A 19,027-nucleotide genomic window follows, 5' to 3' on the forward strand; every position below is an offset into this window, starting at 1 on the left:
TCTGCTGAAAGGCAGGTCTAGGCACCACCATATGTGTATTTTTCTCTCCTAAAGGAGGTACTAGGGATTGAATCCAGGACCTCCTGTATGCTAAGCATGGGCTCTACCACTGAGCCGTACCCGCCCCCACTGCTATGCATTTATTACTAATGCTTTCATCAGTTACACCAGGAGTTGGTCAAATCTGGCTCACAGCCTGTGAAATAAGAATAGTTTCTACATTTTTAAGTGGCTAAAATAATCAAAATAAGAATATTTTCTGACAAGTAAAAATTATACAAAATTCACACCTCAGTGCCTATAAATAAAGTTTTATTGGAATGCAATCATGCCCACCTGTTTACATAACGTTTATGGCTGCTTTCCTACAATGACACAGTTGAGCAGCTGAAAAAGTCTCAACTATGTACTATCAGATCTTTTACAAAAAAAGTTTGTGACCCTCTAAGTTACATCAAAGCACATAGACCCATATGATTCAGTAACAAACACTTCCAAGGGTTATCTGATCATAAAATACATACACATAAACTATGAATAGGAAAATACTGGAAGAGGAAAAGTGTTCTTACGGAATTTGGATTTTTCAATGTGTGAAGATAATACTGGCAACGCCTCCTTGTGTGCGTGCATCGGACACGCTGCTTTCAAAACCAGAAGGAATGACAATCTGTCGATTTCACTGTCTGACTTCTGCAACTGACTACGCTAAAGGAGAAGAGAAAATCCGCAGAGCAAAACACCATTGTTGTAAAAAATTGCTAGGAACCAGAAGGTAGGAAGTGTTTCCTAATGATGTCAAAATCTCACCTTCTAGTAAGGTGCTCGGTGCTTTCTGAATCCAAAATAACTGGGACAAATGGTGTGACAAGTGTGAGTGTGCCACGGGAGGCAAGGGGACATAGGTTCTGAATTTGGGATGCGCTAAGAGAGATCTGAGACATGTAACTGTGATACTCACAGGTCAGAGACCTCCACAGAGCTGAGAGCCAAACAGGTAACAGACATTCGCTCTCATTGATGGAGACTTTTGATAAATAGAGTTAAAAAGACAAGAATTCGTTGGCAAGCTTGGAGGTTTTAATAAGTGGGCTACTGGGACTGAATCTGGGGATCGAGGTTTTTGGAACGGTCAGGCTACCTGCCTGGAGCATTCTCATGCTATAAATGTTAAATTTGAACTTAGCATCTTGACACGTGGTATTTCTCAGAAAGCATCTAGTCTCGAATTAGCTTCCTGAAAACACATGGACTATTAAAAATTTGAGGATGATGCCAAATAAATAAGTGTACTAATGAAAATTAGGTCATATATCCATTTTTAAGATTTGCTCATTTATTTTAGAGACACTTTCACACTGACGTTTACAATTCAGCCAAAAGGAGCATCAAAGCTAACACGAGTCGCATTGTGAGGGCCTGTTTAGGAAAGGATTATGCTCTAAGCAGTTTGAGCACTTACCTCCGTTTCCCCCCTGCTAGTCATCATCCAGCTGCCTTCCCTCAGGTCAGGAAAATTTCTGCTTTCATTCAGGACTGGCTCAGCAGGGTGCGTCCTCTTTGGTGCCTTTCCCTGACAGGTGATGTAGAGATCTGGGCAAACAGATCCCCACCACCTGCCTAGCTCTTCTTTCATGGGCCATGTCAGGATGGCTCTGTGCTCCCCAGACTCCTACCATCAGAACCCACTGCTCTATCGCACTCGTAAGCTCTGATGATGTGCGACGTGGATCATTCTTTGGTCAAATTGTGAAAGAGAAAGACGTACGAATGGTAAGAAGCAACGGACCCTTGACGTGCTAATTAAGGCTAAGTTACTACATTCTGCCAAGGGACTACAAACCTTCAAAGTGATGTTTCTTCACAGGACCACCTCAAAATTCATTAAAACACTGTAGCAAGCAGTCTCCGAATTATTCATTTAAAAGATAACGCAACTGGTACAAAGTGAAAGGGTTCCCCTCAGTCCTCCCGTTCCCATTTTTCCTTAGTGCTCTTACAGCTTGCATCTTCTGAGTAACTGGTAGAAATGAGAAGAAGCCCATCACTGTACTGATCCACACGCTTCCCCACGTTAACCAGTCCCTCAAGTGGATGCGAAATAAAGAAAAAGATCGGCAGGAGCCTGGGGGTTAAAGAGGAGAATCCGGCGGGCATTCCCTCTGCAGGCTGCCTCCAGGGAGGGGGCGTGTCAAGAGCAGGTGAGAAACAGGGCCGCTGCCAATCTGTCTTCCTGTGAATCAGACTCGTAAGTTTCCGATGAAAAGATGAAGAGAAAAAAATCTAAATGTGTGAACACGCTGCTTTTCTCCTCTTGGAGAAACCACCTTCTTGCTCTGGTTCTCACAACCACAACAATCTACAAGGCATACTCACTTAAAACAATATTTCAGTCTGAACAGGGAAGAACTTGGAAGGAAAGAATTAACTGTCATTGGATGCTGGGTACCTGAAATTTGTCTGGTAAATGAGGTAACTCTCAAAAAATAATGAAAATGAGGAGTCACCCCATGTTTGCCTAGTTTTCCTTCTCAAATTCTGAATGAAAATGGGAGGGAGGGAGGCAGGGAAGTACGCAAGTAAACATGGCACATACTATTTGACAAGCTTATAGTTAGTAAATCATGCTCTTCCTAGCTGCTCAAGGAATGTGGTCTTAGGAGAAAACGTCCCTCAGAACAGCAGAGGGGAAAAAAACCACGTTACAGGAGAAATTAAACATGTAAATCACAGCAAAAACCACACTGGTTACGTATGTGTAGGAAAAAACAACTGGCCTTTTCTAAGAATAGATTTCCCCACAACTTTAAAACAGATTTCCTCTTATATGTACAAATCACACTGGTCTTCTTTTCCTAGTGAGTCTTATCTTTCTGTATAAAAAAATTTGCAATATAAGAAAGACAAAAACCAGAGGATTTCATTCACATCTGTACGGAAACATTTACTTTCGTAAGACAAAAAAACTCAAGATCACAGTACACAGCAGTTATTTATTTAAATACTTGAAAAGGTCAATGATGGAAAAAAATAGGTTTATCATGAGAGTTTATATTCATTAGATTTATTTTACCATTTAAAAAAGGGCTGCTTCTAGGTTATCCTAGCCAGAGGGAGCACACTTCATGGCACATGCAGCTACTGTAATACGCTGTTAACAGACAGGGCCATTATAGGATGATTTACACTTTGGGAGGAAATTCAATAGTAATAATGGCGACTGTTTATTTAAACTAAAAACATTGATAATATACAAATCTTTTTTTCTCATTTGATTGAAAGGGCTATAAAATTCAACGTCCTGACAAAGGAAGCCACAGAATCGCACAGGTGACGCCTCTGCTAACTGCCTTCAGCTTACTCCTTCCCTCGAGGAGAGCCTCACAGCTCAGCTGAACAATTTTCTAGACCGCACAATGGCTTTGAGGCCGGACTACCGCGAGGGACGGCACTGAAAGAAAGTTGTGTTTTTTAAAACTGGAGAGAAAATGGCAAATTGTGCCTCGTGTACTGAAAGTACCCAAAGATCATTCTGAGTAAATGTGAAATAAATAAGTGATCAATGAGTAAATACAATCTCTGAGCTGACTTAAACCTAGGAGAGTGAGCCAACTTGAGCGCGAACACCATCACGTGGAAACGTCTAGAAACGTCATTCCTAGAACTCAGTTTGGGAGACCATATCTTGTCTGAATATGTACATTATTTACAAAAGATTCCCTTTTGGCCTCTGAAATTCAGCCACCTTAGTTTGGCTGTTTAGCTGTTTCTTTCCATATGCCAGCCAATACTGCAGTTATAACTAGCATTAAAATACTCTTATGCATGAATTACAAATATTAATAAAGTAACTCTGCATGTATAAATATCTCAGTATTTCTAGCGGAATTTAAAGCATTCAGAATGTACATAAAAGTATTTGTTTTTGGTAGGGCCAGCATTTTTTTTCTCAAATCATCGCTGTTTCAATAATGCTTTGTACATAGCAAAGCCCAAAACTGCAAAAACGGTAGCACCAAAACTTGCTCGAAGCCAAAACGTGGAGCTCTTGAGGTCAGCTTGTGTCACGTGCCTGTAGTCAAAAAATATAATTAATGTTTAAAACAAGATTAGTATGAAAAAAAAGTTATATTAACAGTCTATTTTTAGGGAAGTATTAGCACACTTGTCAGGCTAATTGCATACAGTACTGTTCCTCAAAAACATGTATCAATAAAGCCACATGTACATTGCTTAGATAACCATTATCTTACACATTAATAAAGACAAATGTCTTTACAATTAGTTATTATTTGAGAGGAAGCGACATCTAAAATGTTAGACATTTTCTTCACATGGGAAATGGAACTTAGACAAATCAAACTGCCAATTTTTAATACCACCATGGTCCTTCAAAATGAGAGGTAAGACTGAGACTTCACAATTTTGAGAGTCAATCTTATGGAACTTGATGTGCAACCTCCTGCCCCCCAGGAACCAACCAAAAGCTATCTTGTAAGCAGTTAAGTGACAAGTGACAATACTTTTCCAAGAGCAATGCTTAAATTCGACTTTGGAAACACTGAGCCCCATAAAAGTTTACCAAAAAAATTCCAGAGGGGGAGGGGGGAAGATTTACCAGTTCGCATGTAATTTGGTTACTGCTGATTAAAGAAAGAAGAAGAAAAAAAAACCAACCAAACCAAACTCTGGTATTAGTCAGACAGGCAGTGATGATGGTACCAACTAAAGGACATAATGTAACATGATGGACTGAAAGGTCATGACATAAAAGAAGCCATACTATGCATGACAAGAACAGGGACAGCCTGTACCACAAACTGAGTTTGTGAGCATGCTCAGTTAATAACGCTGCTAAGCACCCTCAAGGGCCTCAAGTATGACAGCTTACCATGAAGAGGAAAAAGCTTTAGAGCAAGTGTCACTGACACTTTAGTTAAGTGAACGCAACTGAGGTGATGTAGAAAACTTACAGAGTTAAGAGCTTAGAGAGCCTGTCTAGTTTATTTTACAACTATGTTAAACAGATTTGAAGCAAGAGTCAGGCATCATTAAAAGGCCAAGACACTGACATATGCAAAAGAGTTAAGAGCCAAGAATATAAACTGTACAAAACTACTTTGCCTCTGTAAAGGTCAGAGTGAACAATCAGATTAGTTATCACAAAAGGTGCACTCAGTACCTCCCTAAGAATTAAGTCTATAACACAAGCAGAGTGCTCCATGCTTATCACCACAGTTAAACGACACACAGCACTTCAACTTCTTATCCTCCCCAGTTTCTAGCCAAAAATACAAACAAAAAAATCATTCCTTATATAATTATTATTTTACAGAGCAAAGTAATAACACAGGTTCATTCCACCTTGCAAGTTAGTTCTTCCAACAGGCAATGTTTCATTAAAAAAAAAAAAAAGTTAGGGAAGAAAAGAGCTTAGGTTTTTAGTTTTTCCACTTGGAAAAACTCCAACAAGGCCAACCCACTGGTTGTGGGAGCTGTTACCTGGCTTCAAGAAAAAGTGGACCATGAGATGACTCCATGAAGATGGAATCTTCTACAGAGCTGACGGCGTGCACCTGGTGAGTAACACTGCCTTCGTCGTCTGCTAACAGCACGGCACCCCACTCAGCTACCCGGGCTCTTAACCTTTTGTACACATGCACAGTTTGTAGTTCACAGCACAGCTCACAAAAGAAGGGGACTGAAAATAGGATCTCTCAATTAAACATCCCACACATAAATAGAGCTGCCACCCTCTTTGAGGCATCTCATGCTTTCTACATATTTAAAATAAATGTATTCTATAGAAAAGTACCAAACTTAAAAAAATCTACCTATAAATATATACTCTTTTAAAAACACTCACATACCAGGCAAAAAACCTAAGGCCGTTATATACGTTCTCCACATGCCCCCCAGAGGCTGGTCTCGGTATATCTGAAACACTAAGAGAAGCCCAGTACCTGGCAATACGTGGTGACCAGAAGTCCTCACTCAAAACGAGGCTAACAACTATTAGTCATGAAGTGTAGAGATGCTTCTAATTTCAGACTACTAAAAACTGCAAACACACATCTGTAAAAAACAAGTGAGTTCAACATCCCAAACTCAGAGACTGTCATGGACCTAGGCTGAGAGTGTCAAAGTTTACAACTCCAAGTCAGCAGAGACATAAGAACTTAAAGTGCTATGAAGTGCACAGGCTAAAAGTGCATTAGAGTTTTGCATCAGCTTTGGTGTCTCTGTGGTTTTCTGCATCTTCACTGATGGAGAATTTTTTTTACACTTATTTCTTAATTTAGGGAAGAAAGGGGTTAGTTAGGATTAATGTTAACTATAATGGCAATAACATCAGTTGAGATGATTTCTCATAAATACTCTTCAGGTATGGAATCTGTTCCACACAGCTCCCCTTGCTGTATTTTGAGACAGTATTACCAGTCATGAAATAATGTATTCTGCCTGACTTTACTGCTTAGCTTTCTTCTGCATTTAAAGACAGTAAGTATTATTTCCCCAAGTTATAGAATAGTCTTCAATAGGCATAACAGTGGTTCATATTTATTGATGAGAAACAATATAGGTATGTGTTCAAGATACAGCTAGTTTAAAACTCGAGGCAACTATTAACTCATAAATCATATTTCAATGACTCCATCCATGTCACGGTAGCTAAGATACTTTTAGATATGGAAAACTACTTTTAGACAGGAAGCTACTTAGAGAATTATTTTATACCTTCACCATATGCATTGAAGAGCTACACTAACCAGGCTCTCCTTACCAAAGAGAATGCATTTATAATGAACGGCACATTTGTCACTGCTCAACTGACAATGCCTGAATGGAGCATAGTGTGGTCTTAGTTGTACCTCCTACGTATTAAGAACTGAGTCACAGCTGTCATCTCAGGTCTCAAGCAGAAGCAGAGTAACAGTTTCATAAAGCTGCTTCCTAGTTCATGTCTAAACTCAAGCAAAAGTAACTCGCCCACAATTCAAAAGTATAATTCTTTCCAAATGACTCACATAAACTATCTTAGAGTAAATTTTAATATCTTATTGCATATTATTCTTCTCCTTAAGTTGTTTTTTTTGACTATTAAAAAATATAAACATATTACACATGGAAAATAAAAGTAGGAAGGAAAAAAATCACCTAGAGTCACCTAATTAAAGTCACTTAAAGGCAACTAATTAAAATTTGGGGTATTTATGTATGTCTGACATAGCTGCAAACACAATGTGTGTTACTTACATAATTTTATATCCTTTTAAAAACTAAGGACGTATCTATAAATCATAGAAATGCCACTTTAAATAGCTGCATTATATTCCATCCTCCTATTGGTGGCTATCTCCATTTACTGCTGGCTGAAACTGAAGTGATGAATACCTTTCTACATAAGATTTTTCTCTATATTTAAAATAGTTTCACGGAGGAGGGTGGGTATAGGTCAGTGGTAGAGCGCGTGCTGAGCATGCATGAGGTCCTGGGGTCAATCCCAGTATCTCCATTAAAAAAAATAAAATAAAATAAGTTTCCTTAAGATAGACTTCCCCAAAATGAGTATTATAAGGTCAAAAATGTGTGTATGTGTGTTTATGTGGGTGTGTGTGTATAAAGGTTCTTTTTTCCTGATCTACTGATGTATCAGAATCACATTTCCCCACTCTATGTGGAATAAGATAATTTAGGTTCAGCAGTATCTCTTTTTAGAACATAAGAAAGAACAACTAGACGCTGAAATATAACCTTAATTAATCACGAGAAGCTTGTCAGAGCTTTTGAGTTCTTAGGTAGAAATTTCTGTGTACTGGATGCTGGCTTTCCGTCTCAGAAGTGCCGAGGGCCCAGACAGTGATCGAATGACAAGTGCTTCCTGACACAGGTGTGGGAGTCAATCAACATGCCAGGGCCTGGGTGTTACTGAGGTTGCTACTTATTAAGGCAGAGAGAAGGAAACGCTTCAAAATTCAGGCAATAAAGAGGAAAATTAAAACTTTGTGCGAAGGTCACGTAAGGTATGTAACAGAGTGGCCAAAATTCCTATGTACTTTGCAGAGAATGCCTTAAAGAAGGTATACAAGATGCTTTGATGAACTCTGCAATTTATGGCAAATATAAGAACATGAACTAAAATCTTTGTTGGTTCAGTGTATTTAACCAGTAACAAATAAAGGGAATGTTGTCAATTGCAACATCTAGAAACAAAATAATTGGTCTAAAGGGTTCAATGTAATTAAACCCATTCTAGCTAGTCCCAAATAGCTATTTTAATACTGTTCTATATAATGTGTTACAACACTTTATACATGGGATATAGAAACGACACAGGCATACCTCAAAGATACCATGGGGTCAGTTTCATAATAAAGTGAATACTGCAATAAAGTGAGTCATGTGAATATTCTGGTTCCCCACTGCACAGAAAAGTTATGTTCATACTATACTGTAGTCTATTACGTGTACAATAGCATTATGTTTAAAAAAACCCCAACATACACACCTTAATTAAAAAATACTACAAATATTGCTTTAAAATGCTAAGCTTCATCTGAAAATGCAGAGTTGCCACAAACCTTCAATGTGTAAAAACCGTCATATCCTCAAAGCGCAATGAAGTGAAGCACAATACAATGAGGTCTGCCTGCACTGCAGAGCCCTAAGCGCCTGTAAAAGTCAGAATCTGAGGAAGAGGGGGCATTCAGAGAGCTCCAGACATCTATTAGCCTCGCCTCAGACTGCAGGCTGTTATGCAGAGGAAACAAAGCTCAGAACATACTCAAAAGCAGGGAAGTTAGAGACTGCAGGAGGAGCAGTTCCACCCAGTCACCTTTATCAGTCCTCCCAGGTAACATAATACTTTGAAACAGTATATGCAAATAACAAAGTTACTAGGGCTTATAGATATCATACATAGCTTTTCCCTAGTTGCAATTACATATCTCAAGTTGAAAATTGTACTGCGGTCACCAAAGCTATAGTTAAGTTTTCTGTTTTCAAATTTTTGTTTTAAGTCTTCTGGATCTCCCTAATTTTATTTCTTTCAAAGTTTCTACCTGGTGAAGCTTTATAAAATATTTATTTCTAATAATAATGCCATTACTGCTAATAATAATTTTAACAATGACAATTCTCTTAATTGAACTAGTAGGCATGAAATATTTTAATAATATAGTCCTCAAAATAGGTCAAGAAATCAACACATTATCCAACTAAGATGAATTGCAACACAAATCGTAAGAAAGCTGTTAACTGAGCATGCCTGAATAGTAACATACTTAGGAAAAGGACACAGGTGTGCATCAATGTCAAGCTAATGCTTCACTAAGCATCAGAATAATAAAAACCTATAGATGATTGCAGATACATGGGAAACACACAATATCTATACGTTAACTACTGATACTTAAAGGTCAGAATAGGTAAACTCCACCCTGTTGTGTCCTTTAATATACTAACCAAATAGCAAAAAAGTTTTAAATTATAAGCAGCAGCAGCTTACATAATGAGACTCTGTAACACAAGCTCTAGTGTAATTTTAAATGTACAACTATGTATTATGTATCCAAATTCAAAGAAAAGCCTTGTAAGGATCTTCCACATGAACATAGACATTTCATATGAAAGTAAAACACGGGATGCACTTCCTTAAAATACAATATTTTACTGTAACTTAATATCCTAAGCACTCAACATTCCCAAGAGAATCTCTATAACGTTAAGATTTCTAGGAACCTATCCTCTTTATAAGGCAATCCTGTGAAAAGACAGTTCATTTTGGTGTAACAACAACAAAATCCCTTCTTCAAAAAAAAAAGAGCTCCTGTGTTAAATAATGTGATCTGAAACTATGTAGAGGAACTTAGGTGATTATTAAAGCAATATGAGCAAATGACATCATTAATCAATGGATTAAAATAAGTGTCACATCATCTAATTTTAAAAAATACATTAAAAATAGGAATAAAAAATACAATGGGTATGATGACCGTCCATCATAACTTTGGATCTCTGTAAATACTCAGTGTCAACTACACACTTTGTTGCTAAAGTAAAAATGCTATTGCCAAACTTAAGGAGTAACATGAACAAATAATTTATACGGCTAGTGCAAATGCAAAAACGTGGTGAAAGAAATCCTAAAACCAAAATATGCGCCAAAGGAAACCACATCAAAATAATACATTGTAAAATAAACAGTGCTGATGAAATGCTAGGTTAGAAGTGGAAGGGTTATACACTGAAACCTAGCTGGGAAAGGGATCAAGAGGAGTTTAAAAAAAATGACTAAGTGGCACAAACAAATGAAAATGAACATCTAAAGGAAGGGACAAATTAAAGCCATAGCACACTACAGTATAGTAACATCCTCATGCAAAGTCGGAGTGTTCTGAAGTCAAAATAATAAATACTTAATAAACTAAAATTTCTGGGTAGTTCAAACCAACAATCAAGCCCACTCCTACAAAATCATTTTAACACCGTTCAGATTTAAAAGGTATTTGAAAATTAAAATATAATCAAAAGGTATTTTTCTCCAATTACATGAATTACACTTTTTCAAATGAAAGCATTGCCAAAGGTTAAATCATCTGGCCACAGATTAATCATCCTCCAAATGTATTTAAATTCAAATAATTCCAGCTATTTATACATTATTCTAAAGAAAAACATAAACCTATCCAGATCTAAAGGCTAGGACCATAATTACCAAAGAAAAAGTTACATGTCAGATATGTAAGTGAACACTTCTCTCACATGTTGAAATCAATATACATTCAATTAAACTCGAAAGAAAAAAATGTATTACTACTTTCTGCTTAAAATATGTAGTGTCAGTAAATAAGCTAAAAACAAAGTCAGCCTCTTCTGGTCAAAAACAGATAGCCAGGGGAAAAATGTACAATTTCAGATATGTTGGAACTGTTGAAAATGTTTAAGTATAATTAATTGATTAGGCATAAATCCTCTCATGATCAGGTTATATAGCACTTCCTTTGTTAGCATAATGTCACGGAAATATAACCAAAGTTTAAAAAAAAATTTAACATAATATTTAGCAAGGTATTTAAATACAGTCTGTATCTTTTTCATCTATATTTTGCCCCCACTCAAAGCAGGATCCTATCTAAAGTAGGTACTTGAGTACTTGAGTGCATGAACCAAAGTGGTGGGAAGATGACATAAAGAGGGGAATGTGGCCCCAAATTATGTTTTATCTCTGGAAGTAATTTCTATTTAGGTGACCAAAATCTTTTATAAGCACACTAAGACAACGTACTAATTTGAGACCAACATGGAGGTACCAATATTTGCCTATTAATTTATTTGCAGACATTTAATGAAACTGCTCATTTATACTTCTAAATCAAACACTAGGCATGGCAGATTTCTAAAACTAAAGACTTAAGACTTATTGTTGAGTAAGAATCCTCCCCATTGATTTACACTGAAAAATTCTTAAATGACTTTTACTCAATCAATGAATCCTTTTTCAGTTTATGTAACATTAAGGCATACCTAGCATGGCAAACCAATGGTGACCAACCACCAAAGGTTGCCAGAACCCAAAAAATAATAGGGTAAGTGGTTCCATTCTCACCCCATCACCTCACAACTTACTCAAGTTTTTGAAGAGAAAAAGGTAAAATTGTATGTGGGGGTGTTTAGAGGAGACATTTTCATTGCTTAGGTATACTTTTTTTTTTTGCCTGCATTTTCAGAACTCTAAGCTATATCTTAAGACTGAAGGTGCAAACTTGTGGCCTGTAAACATGCTTTCTTTGTTTTGATTAGTACTTCCAACTTTAAAAATTTAATTATCATTATTTAAAGATCAGTAAATTGCATATAAATATCCTGACTTGTAGTGTCTCAGAGAATCACAAATCCTGGGAACACCAGGCCTGGACAACAGCCAATGGCCAGAGCCAAGTGGTGGCTGCCTCTTTTGGACAGGACGTGTCGTAGTTCCCACCTCTTTTATTTCCTATCCTTGGCCACCTTCTTTCACTTACATTATCCATCCAGACCCAGTAGGCACTTAAGTTTCTGGCCTCCACCCTCATCTATCTCATCTACAATCCTTTTGCAAACTAAAGAAACTTCAGTACAGAACTCTTAAATTTCCACTGTACTGCAATAAAAAAAATTACTGAAATACTACCAGGGAACAGGAAGGAGTATGCTGGTTTCCCTCCTCCTCTTTTTCATTCTTTCCATTCTCGATTATCAGATGTCAGCGATGTATGCTGACATTACCATCAAATTACTTCTAGTTTATAAATAGGTATGCCAAAATGCACCGATTTCTCTTCGAGGATCAACATACAGAGTACTTTCCTATGAGCAATCTCATCCATTAATGCAAACCCCACCTATTTCATTGGGGAGCTGACTAAACCAACCTACAACTAAAACTGTCACTCAAGATGCAGACAATGAATCAGTCTGCAATTATGGACAATCAAGAGCTTCCAGAATAAAATAGATGGTTTGTGATCAGCAATTAGTAAGAGCCAAGGTGAGTTCACCAAGAATAAGACACCAAATAGATGTCACTTTCTATTTGGATGAAATTACTACATTGGTAGATCAGAGGAATGTGATATAAGTTACATATTGGTTTCAAAAGAGCCCCCTATGAAATCTCTTGTAAGATAATCAGATAAAATGTGGGCTGGATAATAAAATATTTTTAATTGACAAAATAATCTTTCCCCAAGAATTCTAAACTGTGTCATTGGGAAAAGAGTTCTCCAGGGGAACACTAAGGGGCTGGCTTGCATGCTTGAGCTTGCTCTCTCTCCAGTCTCTGGATATTTGACATTGTTTTTTATCAATTACTTGAAAGATAAAGAAGACATATCTACCAAATTTGCAAATGACACAGTGCTGAGAAAGATATACAATGGGACAGGTGACAGAAATAATGTTTGAAATGACTGAGCTAGAACAAATGGATAGAAAAGAAGAATATGAGGTTTAATAGAGATATATATGTATCAGCATTTATATTCAAAGAGCCAACTAAAAATATCAAATGCACAATTAAAGAGGAAGGGACACTGCCTTAATAGCAGTTCATATGAAAAAAATTTGATTTCAATTTACCCTGAGATTAATTTGCATCAACAGCGGGATGCGGCTGCTAAAAAGTTAACATCACGTTAGTAGACAGGTGCTGTCCTAACTCTGGAACATGACTGCCCACTGCTCCGGACTAGTCAGATCACACCTGGAGCACTGTTCTCCATTCTCAGTGGCACTTTTTAAAAGGTACTCCAAACACTAAGGGGCTTTCAGATGAGGACAACCAGGAATGATGAGGTCACTAAGCTATCTAATTCAAGAAAAGGCTGAAAGAAATGGGGATGTTCTACCTGGAGAAGAGAAAATTAGGGGAGACATGATGGCCGTCTTCAAATGTCTGAAGGATTGCTAGGCTGAGGAGGGAGTAGAAGAGTCGTATGTTGTTCTAAAGGGTAGAACTAAAACTAAAGGAGAGAAAGTTACAGGGAAATCATTTTAGTTAAAAAAAAAAAAAAAAGAAAGCAAAAGCAAAAACCCTCTCCAACGAGGAAAGCCATCAGCAGATACACAGCACTCGCTCTCAGGAAGGCTTGCAGGAAGGCATTCTCATAGAAGATTAGGCCAGAGGAATTCTAGAACCTCTTCCAACTCTACCATTTCTGACACCGGAGCTCCTGAACGTTGTTTGGTTTGAACTAGCCTTGCATTTTCTCACGGTTGTCGTGAGAGAATCTGTCTGTGTTACTCTTTGTAAGATGCCATTCAAAGGACAGAGGCAGAACTTTACCACCAAATGAGTGGGGGGATCCCTTCAAAGCAATCACCTGAGATGGCTGCTTTCTTATTCCAGAGCTGCCAGCGCTCAAAGCATCACTGCAACTCTTTCAGAATGTCTTCGAAGTTAGTTTCTGACTCACATAAAACATGATCTCTCTGTTTCACAGCCACGTCTCCTATCATGCTGGTGGACACAAACTACCCTACCCATTTGGTACAGCCAGAGCCTAGCCTCCAGTGAGAGTCCAAATAATGGATCCATTTCTAACCAAAATCTATTTAGCTTGATCATCTGTCTTAATCAAGCTCTGTTCTCAATGATATTTGAATGACTTCAAAAATCTGATTCATACTTAGACACATAAAAATTTGACATCAGATACAAATTAATATTACATAGGCTCTTCAATGCCCCAGAATGTAAAATCAATTTGAACAAAGGTAGCATGACTGGAATAAGAACATAACCTTCCAAGTTCATTGCTTTGAGGGAATGTATATAACCTATCTTTTGGTTGTTTTTGTTTCTCTTACTTTTTAAAAGTGTGTTATTTTCTAGGCATACTTTATGTTTTGGACTCAATTATAAAGACTTCAAAAACTAGCCCTAAAGATTTGCTTTTCTTTTCCATATTCCTTTGAATCCTTAATATTGATTATTATCTTCATTTCCAGAAATCATATTATTTCAAATAAACATTCCAGATACTTAAAAGTAAATTATAACTGTAAGCGATTACAAAAATAGAGAAGTTTTTCAAACCCAAGATACTGTTCATATTAGTATGGTTTGGTAAGTTGTACTATTTGAATAAAAGCTGAGCACAGCGTAACATTTGGGATCAATGTGTCTTTTCCTTACCAAAGTCCTCATCTATTTCTACAACTCTCAGCCAAAGATTTTAATCTCCCTACACATATTATCCTCTAATATAAAAAATACTTTAACCTCCTTAATGGAAAAACAAAAGGCAAAATCTTTCAGTCCCCTAAATGTATCTATTAATTTTTAACATTAAGAAAGACTCCAAAACTAAACGTCACTACAGTGAGGATTTTAGTGGAAGTTAGTTGGGCATCAGTCGGCTTGTTGTCTTTGTAGTGAGTATCTGTATAATAAATAGTTATCCGCTTTTTTCTTTTGTATTTGAACAGAACGCCTGGTACCCAGTAAATAAAGTTAAGAACCTGTTAAGAACTGCAGTGAAGATTTTGTTCTTTACAGATTGCAGCAAGTCTGAGTTGAGGAAGTTCTGACAGATGCAAAATGTACACCTGTTGCAGGTGCACATACAGCGTAACCGGGCATGGCTGCGAAAACACACAGAAGGACAGGAGTTGAGTTCTTACTTACAAATATGGCACAAGTCAGAGTGTGCCAACTTAAAAAAAAAAGATTTAGGCATAAGCAACACTAAGGAAAGGACAGTGTGGGGCATGCTAAAGTTGTGCAGAATTCCACATTTACCAAAAATATATTCAACAGCAACAGATCCCTCCTCCCACCCTATAGAAAATCTGGAAAATTAGCTAACACTTTTGCTTTTTTGGAGGGGGGATGGAATTATTATTACAAGAGTTTTCGTGGAATAAATATGCACAGCAATAGATGACACCCTCATCTAAATTAATAAAAGAAAAACTGAGTAAGCCACAGCACCCACCAAAAGGTCAAAGTTTGCTAGCATTTAAATAGCCATTCCCTCCTCCTCCTCCCTCAGCATACACACATGCCTGAAAACCAGGAAGGAGAAGAGAGACAAATACACACAAGAATCAAAAGACGAGTATATTCAACCCTGGGGAGATATGAACAACATCGTCTTTAATTCATTAAGCACCATGGCTCCAAAAGGAAATCAAAGTGCTTTGTAAGATTCTACTTGAACCCAAAATATAGGGTTAATTTCATCTGCTACCAAAACACAGCATAAGTATGACAGAATGAAACTCTGAGTAAGGATGTAAAAATCAACAATGGATCCAATTGATATTAGATGTGAAATTTAGGGATGCTTTCTGACTCCTTTCTGGTTGAGTGGAGTTGCACTAGTTAGAACAGGCACATGGGCCAACCCATTTCATCTCTGCTCTAATGACCAAAGCAGGGGGTCTCCAATGACTGCTCAGTGGTCAGAGCCACTCAGACATACAAGGCCATCACACCACCCCTGAAGAGGTACTGGCACAGAACCCACTCAGAAGAGCGCCCTCTGATGAATCAAGGCCATCACTTCCTGTAACACCTGAACATTTTTTAGAGGCTTCTCAGTCAAAGGACTGGCCCAATCTGACTTGGCTCAGCTTGTGAGATCTGATGAGACCACAGCACACGGTGGCATGGTTGTGGAGATTAGCAGCATCCCAATAATGCCTAATCCCGACATGAAGAAAAACAAGAATTAATTTTTAAAAAGACTCTTCTAGGCTCAAGACATTCCTTTTTAAAATCTGACTTGTGACGATGAACATATCACTGCTACTACGTTCCTGCCAGCTGTCATACTGGAATCCATCTGTTATTTTATAAGTTGAATCTGACTCTTCAACACACACAGGCGCCACCCACCAAAGAGGAGGGATGCAAAGTATGCTTAGCAACAGGGAGATGCTTCGTAAGAGAAGTAGTTTTGGATTAACCATGTAAACAAGTGTCCATGTATGTACATTTATCATATACACACACACGCACACACACTCGCACACGTTGCAGTAAAAATGTTTTAAAGATGCAGATCTAAAAACACAGTTGCAGTTAGTTATGTATAAGATTAAGAGAGTTTACATAGTAAAAAAAAGACACTGTGATATACATGGAGGCAGTGAGCCTGACCAAGCAGTGCGTTTCTGGATAGTTACAAAGTGTTAATTATGGCACGAAAGGAGATTTGGTCATCTATAAGAAAATGTCATTAAAATCCCACAGAAGCCACAAAGAAAAAGTAACTTACAAAGCAGTTTTTAGAAAGACCCAGATTTTTCTCAAATTCTCTATTCTATCAGTGTTGCCCGTGTCTCGGGAGAGTCTGTCTCTGTAATGATCCTCTCTGTAGATAACATACACGAGAGTTTTAAAGCAAAGGTCAAAACATAAAGAAGATTTTTCTTATCTTATAATAATAGATATGACTTCTTTTCCAACACAAATAGAATTTCAAGGGTTTGCTGCATTTTTTTAAAACAAGTATTAAAGGAATACCAATAAAGTTAACTCTGATTTGAAAAATCTGTACAAATTAACACCCTTCTGAGAAACCTCAGTTTATAGCAATTTTTGAGTATTACTCTATTTTATACTGTAGTTTTCATAAGAAAAATAATTTAGAGAATAGCATAATAATACACAGAATAAACGATAAAGTCCTGAGAAACGCACTGCCTGAAAAACTATCTTGTTGCAAAACAGAATTTGTACAAACACAGTACTTGAGGAGAATGCCATTAAGAACCATGCAATTTTAAGACAGTTAGTAAACTATGACGATGACCACAGTTACGTGCTTGTGCATACGCATGTATAGATATACAATAAATGTACATAAAATTTGTGGCTCATAACATTCATGTAAAACGTTTATGATAGAGGGAATTCCAGTTACAACTACTTTTTATGGCACTTAAAAAAGACATTATATCCTGAACTCAAACATACCCATAATTTAAACATAAATTAAAAATAAAAGATTTTAGAATCTTTCACATACTCAAGGTCAATTAATCAACAGAAAAATGCAAAAATGAACTTTTTGTTCATATGAAAATGCCTTATAAGCATAAAACAACATGACGTCAACCCCATTTTATTGCAGTTAACACTTTTTTTTTAATGCTGGGTGAGGGGCTGAGTTTTATTGTACTATCCTATTAGGATAGTTACAGCCTGCTCAAACATATTCAAATATGGTCAGAATCACCATTTACATAATTTTATTATGGTACCCAGACCGAACTTGCATTTACTCAAACTTGTACCTTCTCATTACAAAGTCTCTTTCTGTTGCTGAACAACTTCTATGTGACGGAGATTCCACCCTCATGGCTAATAATGGCATGCAGTGTTATCATGAACCATGCAACATGAAAATGATGGCAGAGCAAGTACTTACGGGTACATGGCCATGGTTGTCAACTTAACAAAGATATCTTTACTGGGTGCATCAGTAGTATTGCAAGTGAAGGCTTGTGGTGGAGGCATTTTGTGTTTCCTGCAGAAATCAGTCGGTGAAATACTATATTCTTGTTTAACTTCATGCAGGTCTGACTTTGCAGCTACGATTAAGCAAGGTATTCTGCTGTCCATAAAGTGTTGCTATAGAATAAAAAATGAAATCAAAATATGGTAAGTTCAGAAATTACTAAATTTAATTAAATGTGCACTAAAAATTTTCTCTGGATAGGCAAAGCATCAATCGTTTCAAAGAGAAAGTGAACTAAGAGGCAAGGATGCGCAGTGGTCCAGGTCAGCAGCATAGTAAGACCAGGGCCACTTTTCCAATGCTGGAAACAATATAAACCTGTAACAATTCTTCAGATTCACTACAATTTGAAAAAGAAATTATTAAAAAGAAACAATACTCTGAAATAAAAAGAAACCCACTTACATTCCTCTATCTTAAAGCACACTGTTTTCATTTTTTGATATTACCTCTAGTCCTTAAGCACCTATGTTTTTATATATATATGTGTGTGTGTGTATATATATATATATATATATGTTTATATAGTTGCAGTCATGCTGGATATAATCATTTAAAAATATAATACTGAATTTTCCATGTTTTCAGAATTCAAAACTATTATTTTTAATGGCTACTTGAAATTTCATGGGATTATTTTATCTTAATTTGGTAAACCGTCCTCCTATTGTTAGACATTTGGATTATCTCCAGGTTTTTGCTATTAAAAACACTGCTAGAACAAATTCCTTTGTACATATAGTTTTTTACTCTTATTGAATTGTGTTGATGATCTCAAAGTAACTGGTAACTTTCCAAGCCTCTGGTTTAGGTTTATTCCCTTGCTCTATTATTATTCTTGGTGTGCAGTCCTAACAGCCAAGAAGACCCTCCATTAATGCAGAGGTTCTTAACCAGGACTGCACATCAGAGTCATGTGCAGAAAAAAGTGTTTTTAAAATTGTCTGGGACTCTATCACCTCAGAATGAAACCAGACCCTTTAGGTATAGGACACACAGGTACTTTACAAAAAGTT

General features: G+C 37.0%; 1 protein-coding gene across 4 annotated transcripts in view; it reads right to left on the reverse strand.

Moving 5' to 3' along the window:
• Positions 1-2,973: 2,973 nt before the first annotated feature.
• RHOT1 (ras homolog family member T1) overlaps positions 2,974-19,027 on the reverse strand; it is a 57,466-nt gene continuing 41,412 nt past the window's right edge. Inside the window, exons 18-21 of one of the 4 annotated variants that reach the window (XM_006211988.4) lie at positions 17,922-18,124; positions 16,767-16,862; positions 15,004-15,126; positions 2,974-4,072 (exon numbers count right to left, since the gene is read on the reverse strand). In XM_006211988.4, the coding sequence (XP_006212050.2) occupies positions 3,955-4,072; positions 15,004-15,126; positions 16,767-16,862; positions 17,922-18,124 (540 nt within the window). In that variant the 3' untranslated portion in view covers positions 2,974-3,954. The remainder of the gene's footprint in view (positions 4,073-15,003; positions 15,127-16,766; positions 16,863-17,921; positions 18,125-19,027) is intronic. The other 3 variants (XM_015245831.3, XM_015245829.3, XM_006211989.3) reach the window with 3 other exon arrangements.

This window comes from Vicugna pacos, chromosome 16 (genome assembly GCF_048564905.1).
Source record: "Vicugna pacos chromosome 16, VicPac4, whole genome shotgun sequence".
NCBI lineage: Eukaryota > Metazoa > Chordata > Mammalia > Artiodactyla > Camelidae > Vicugna > Vicugna pacos.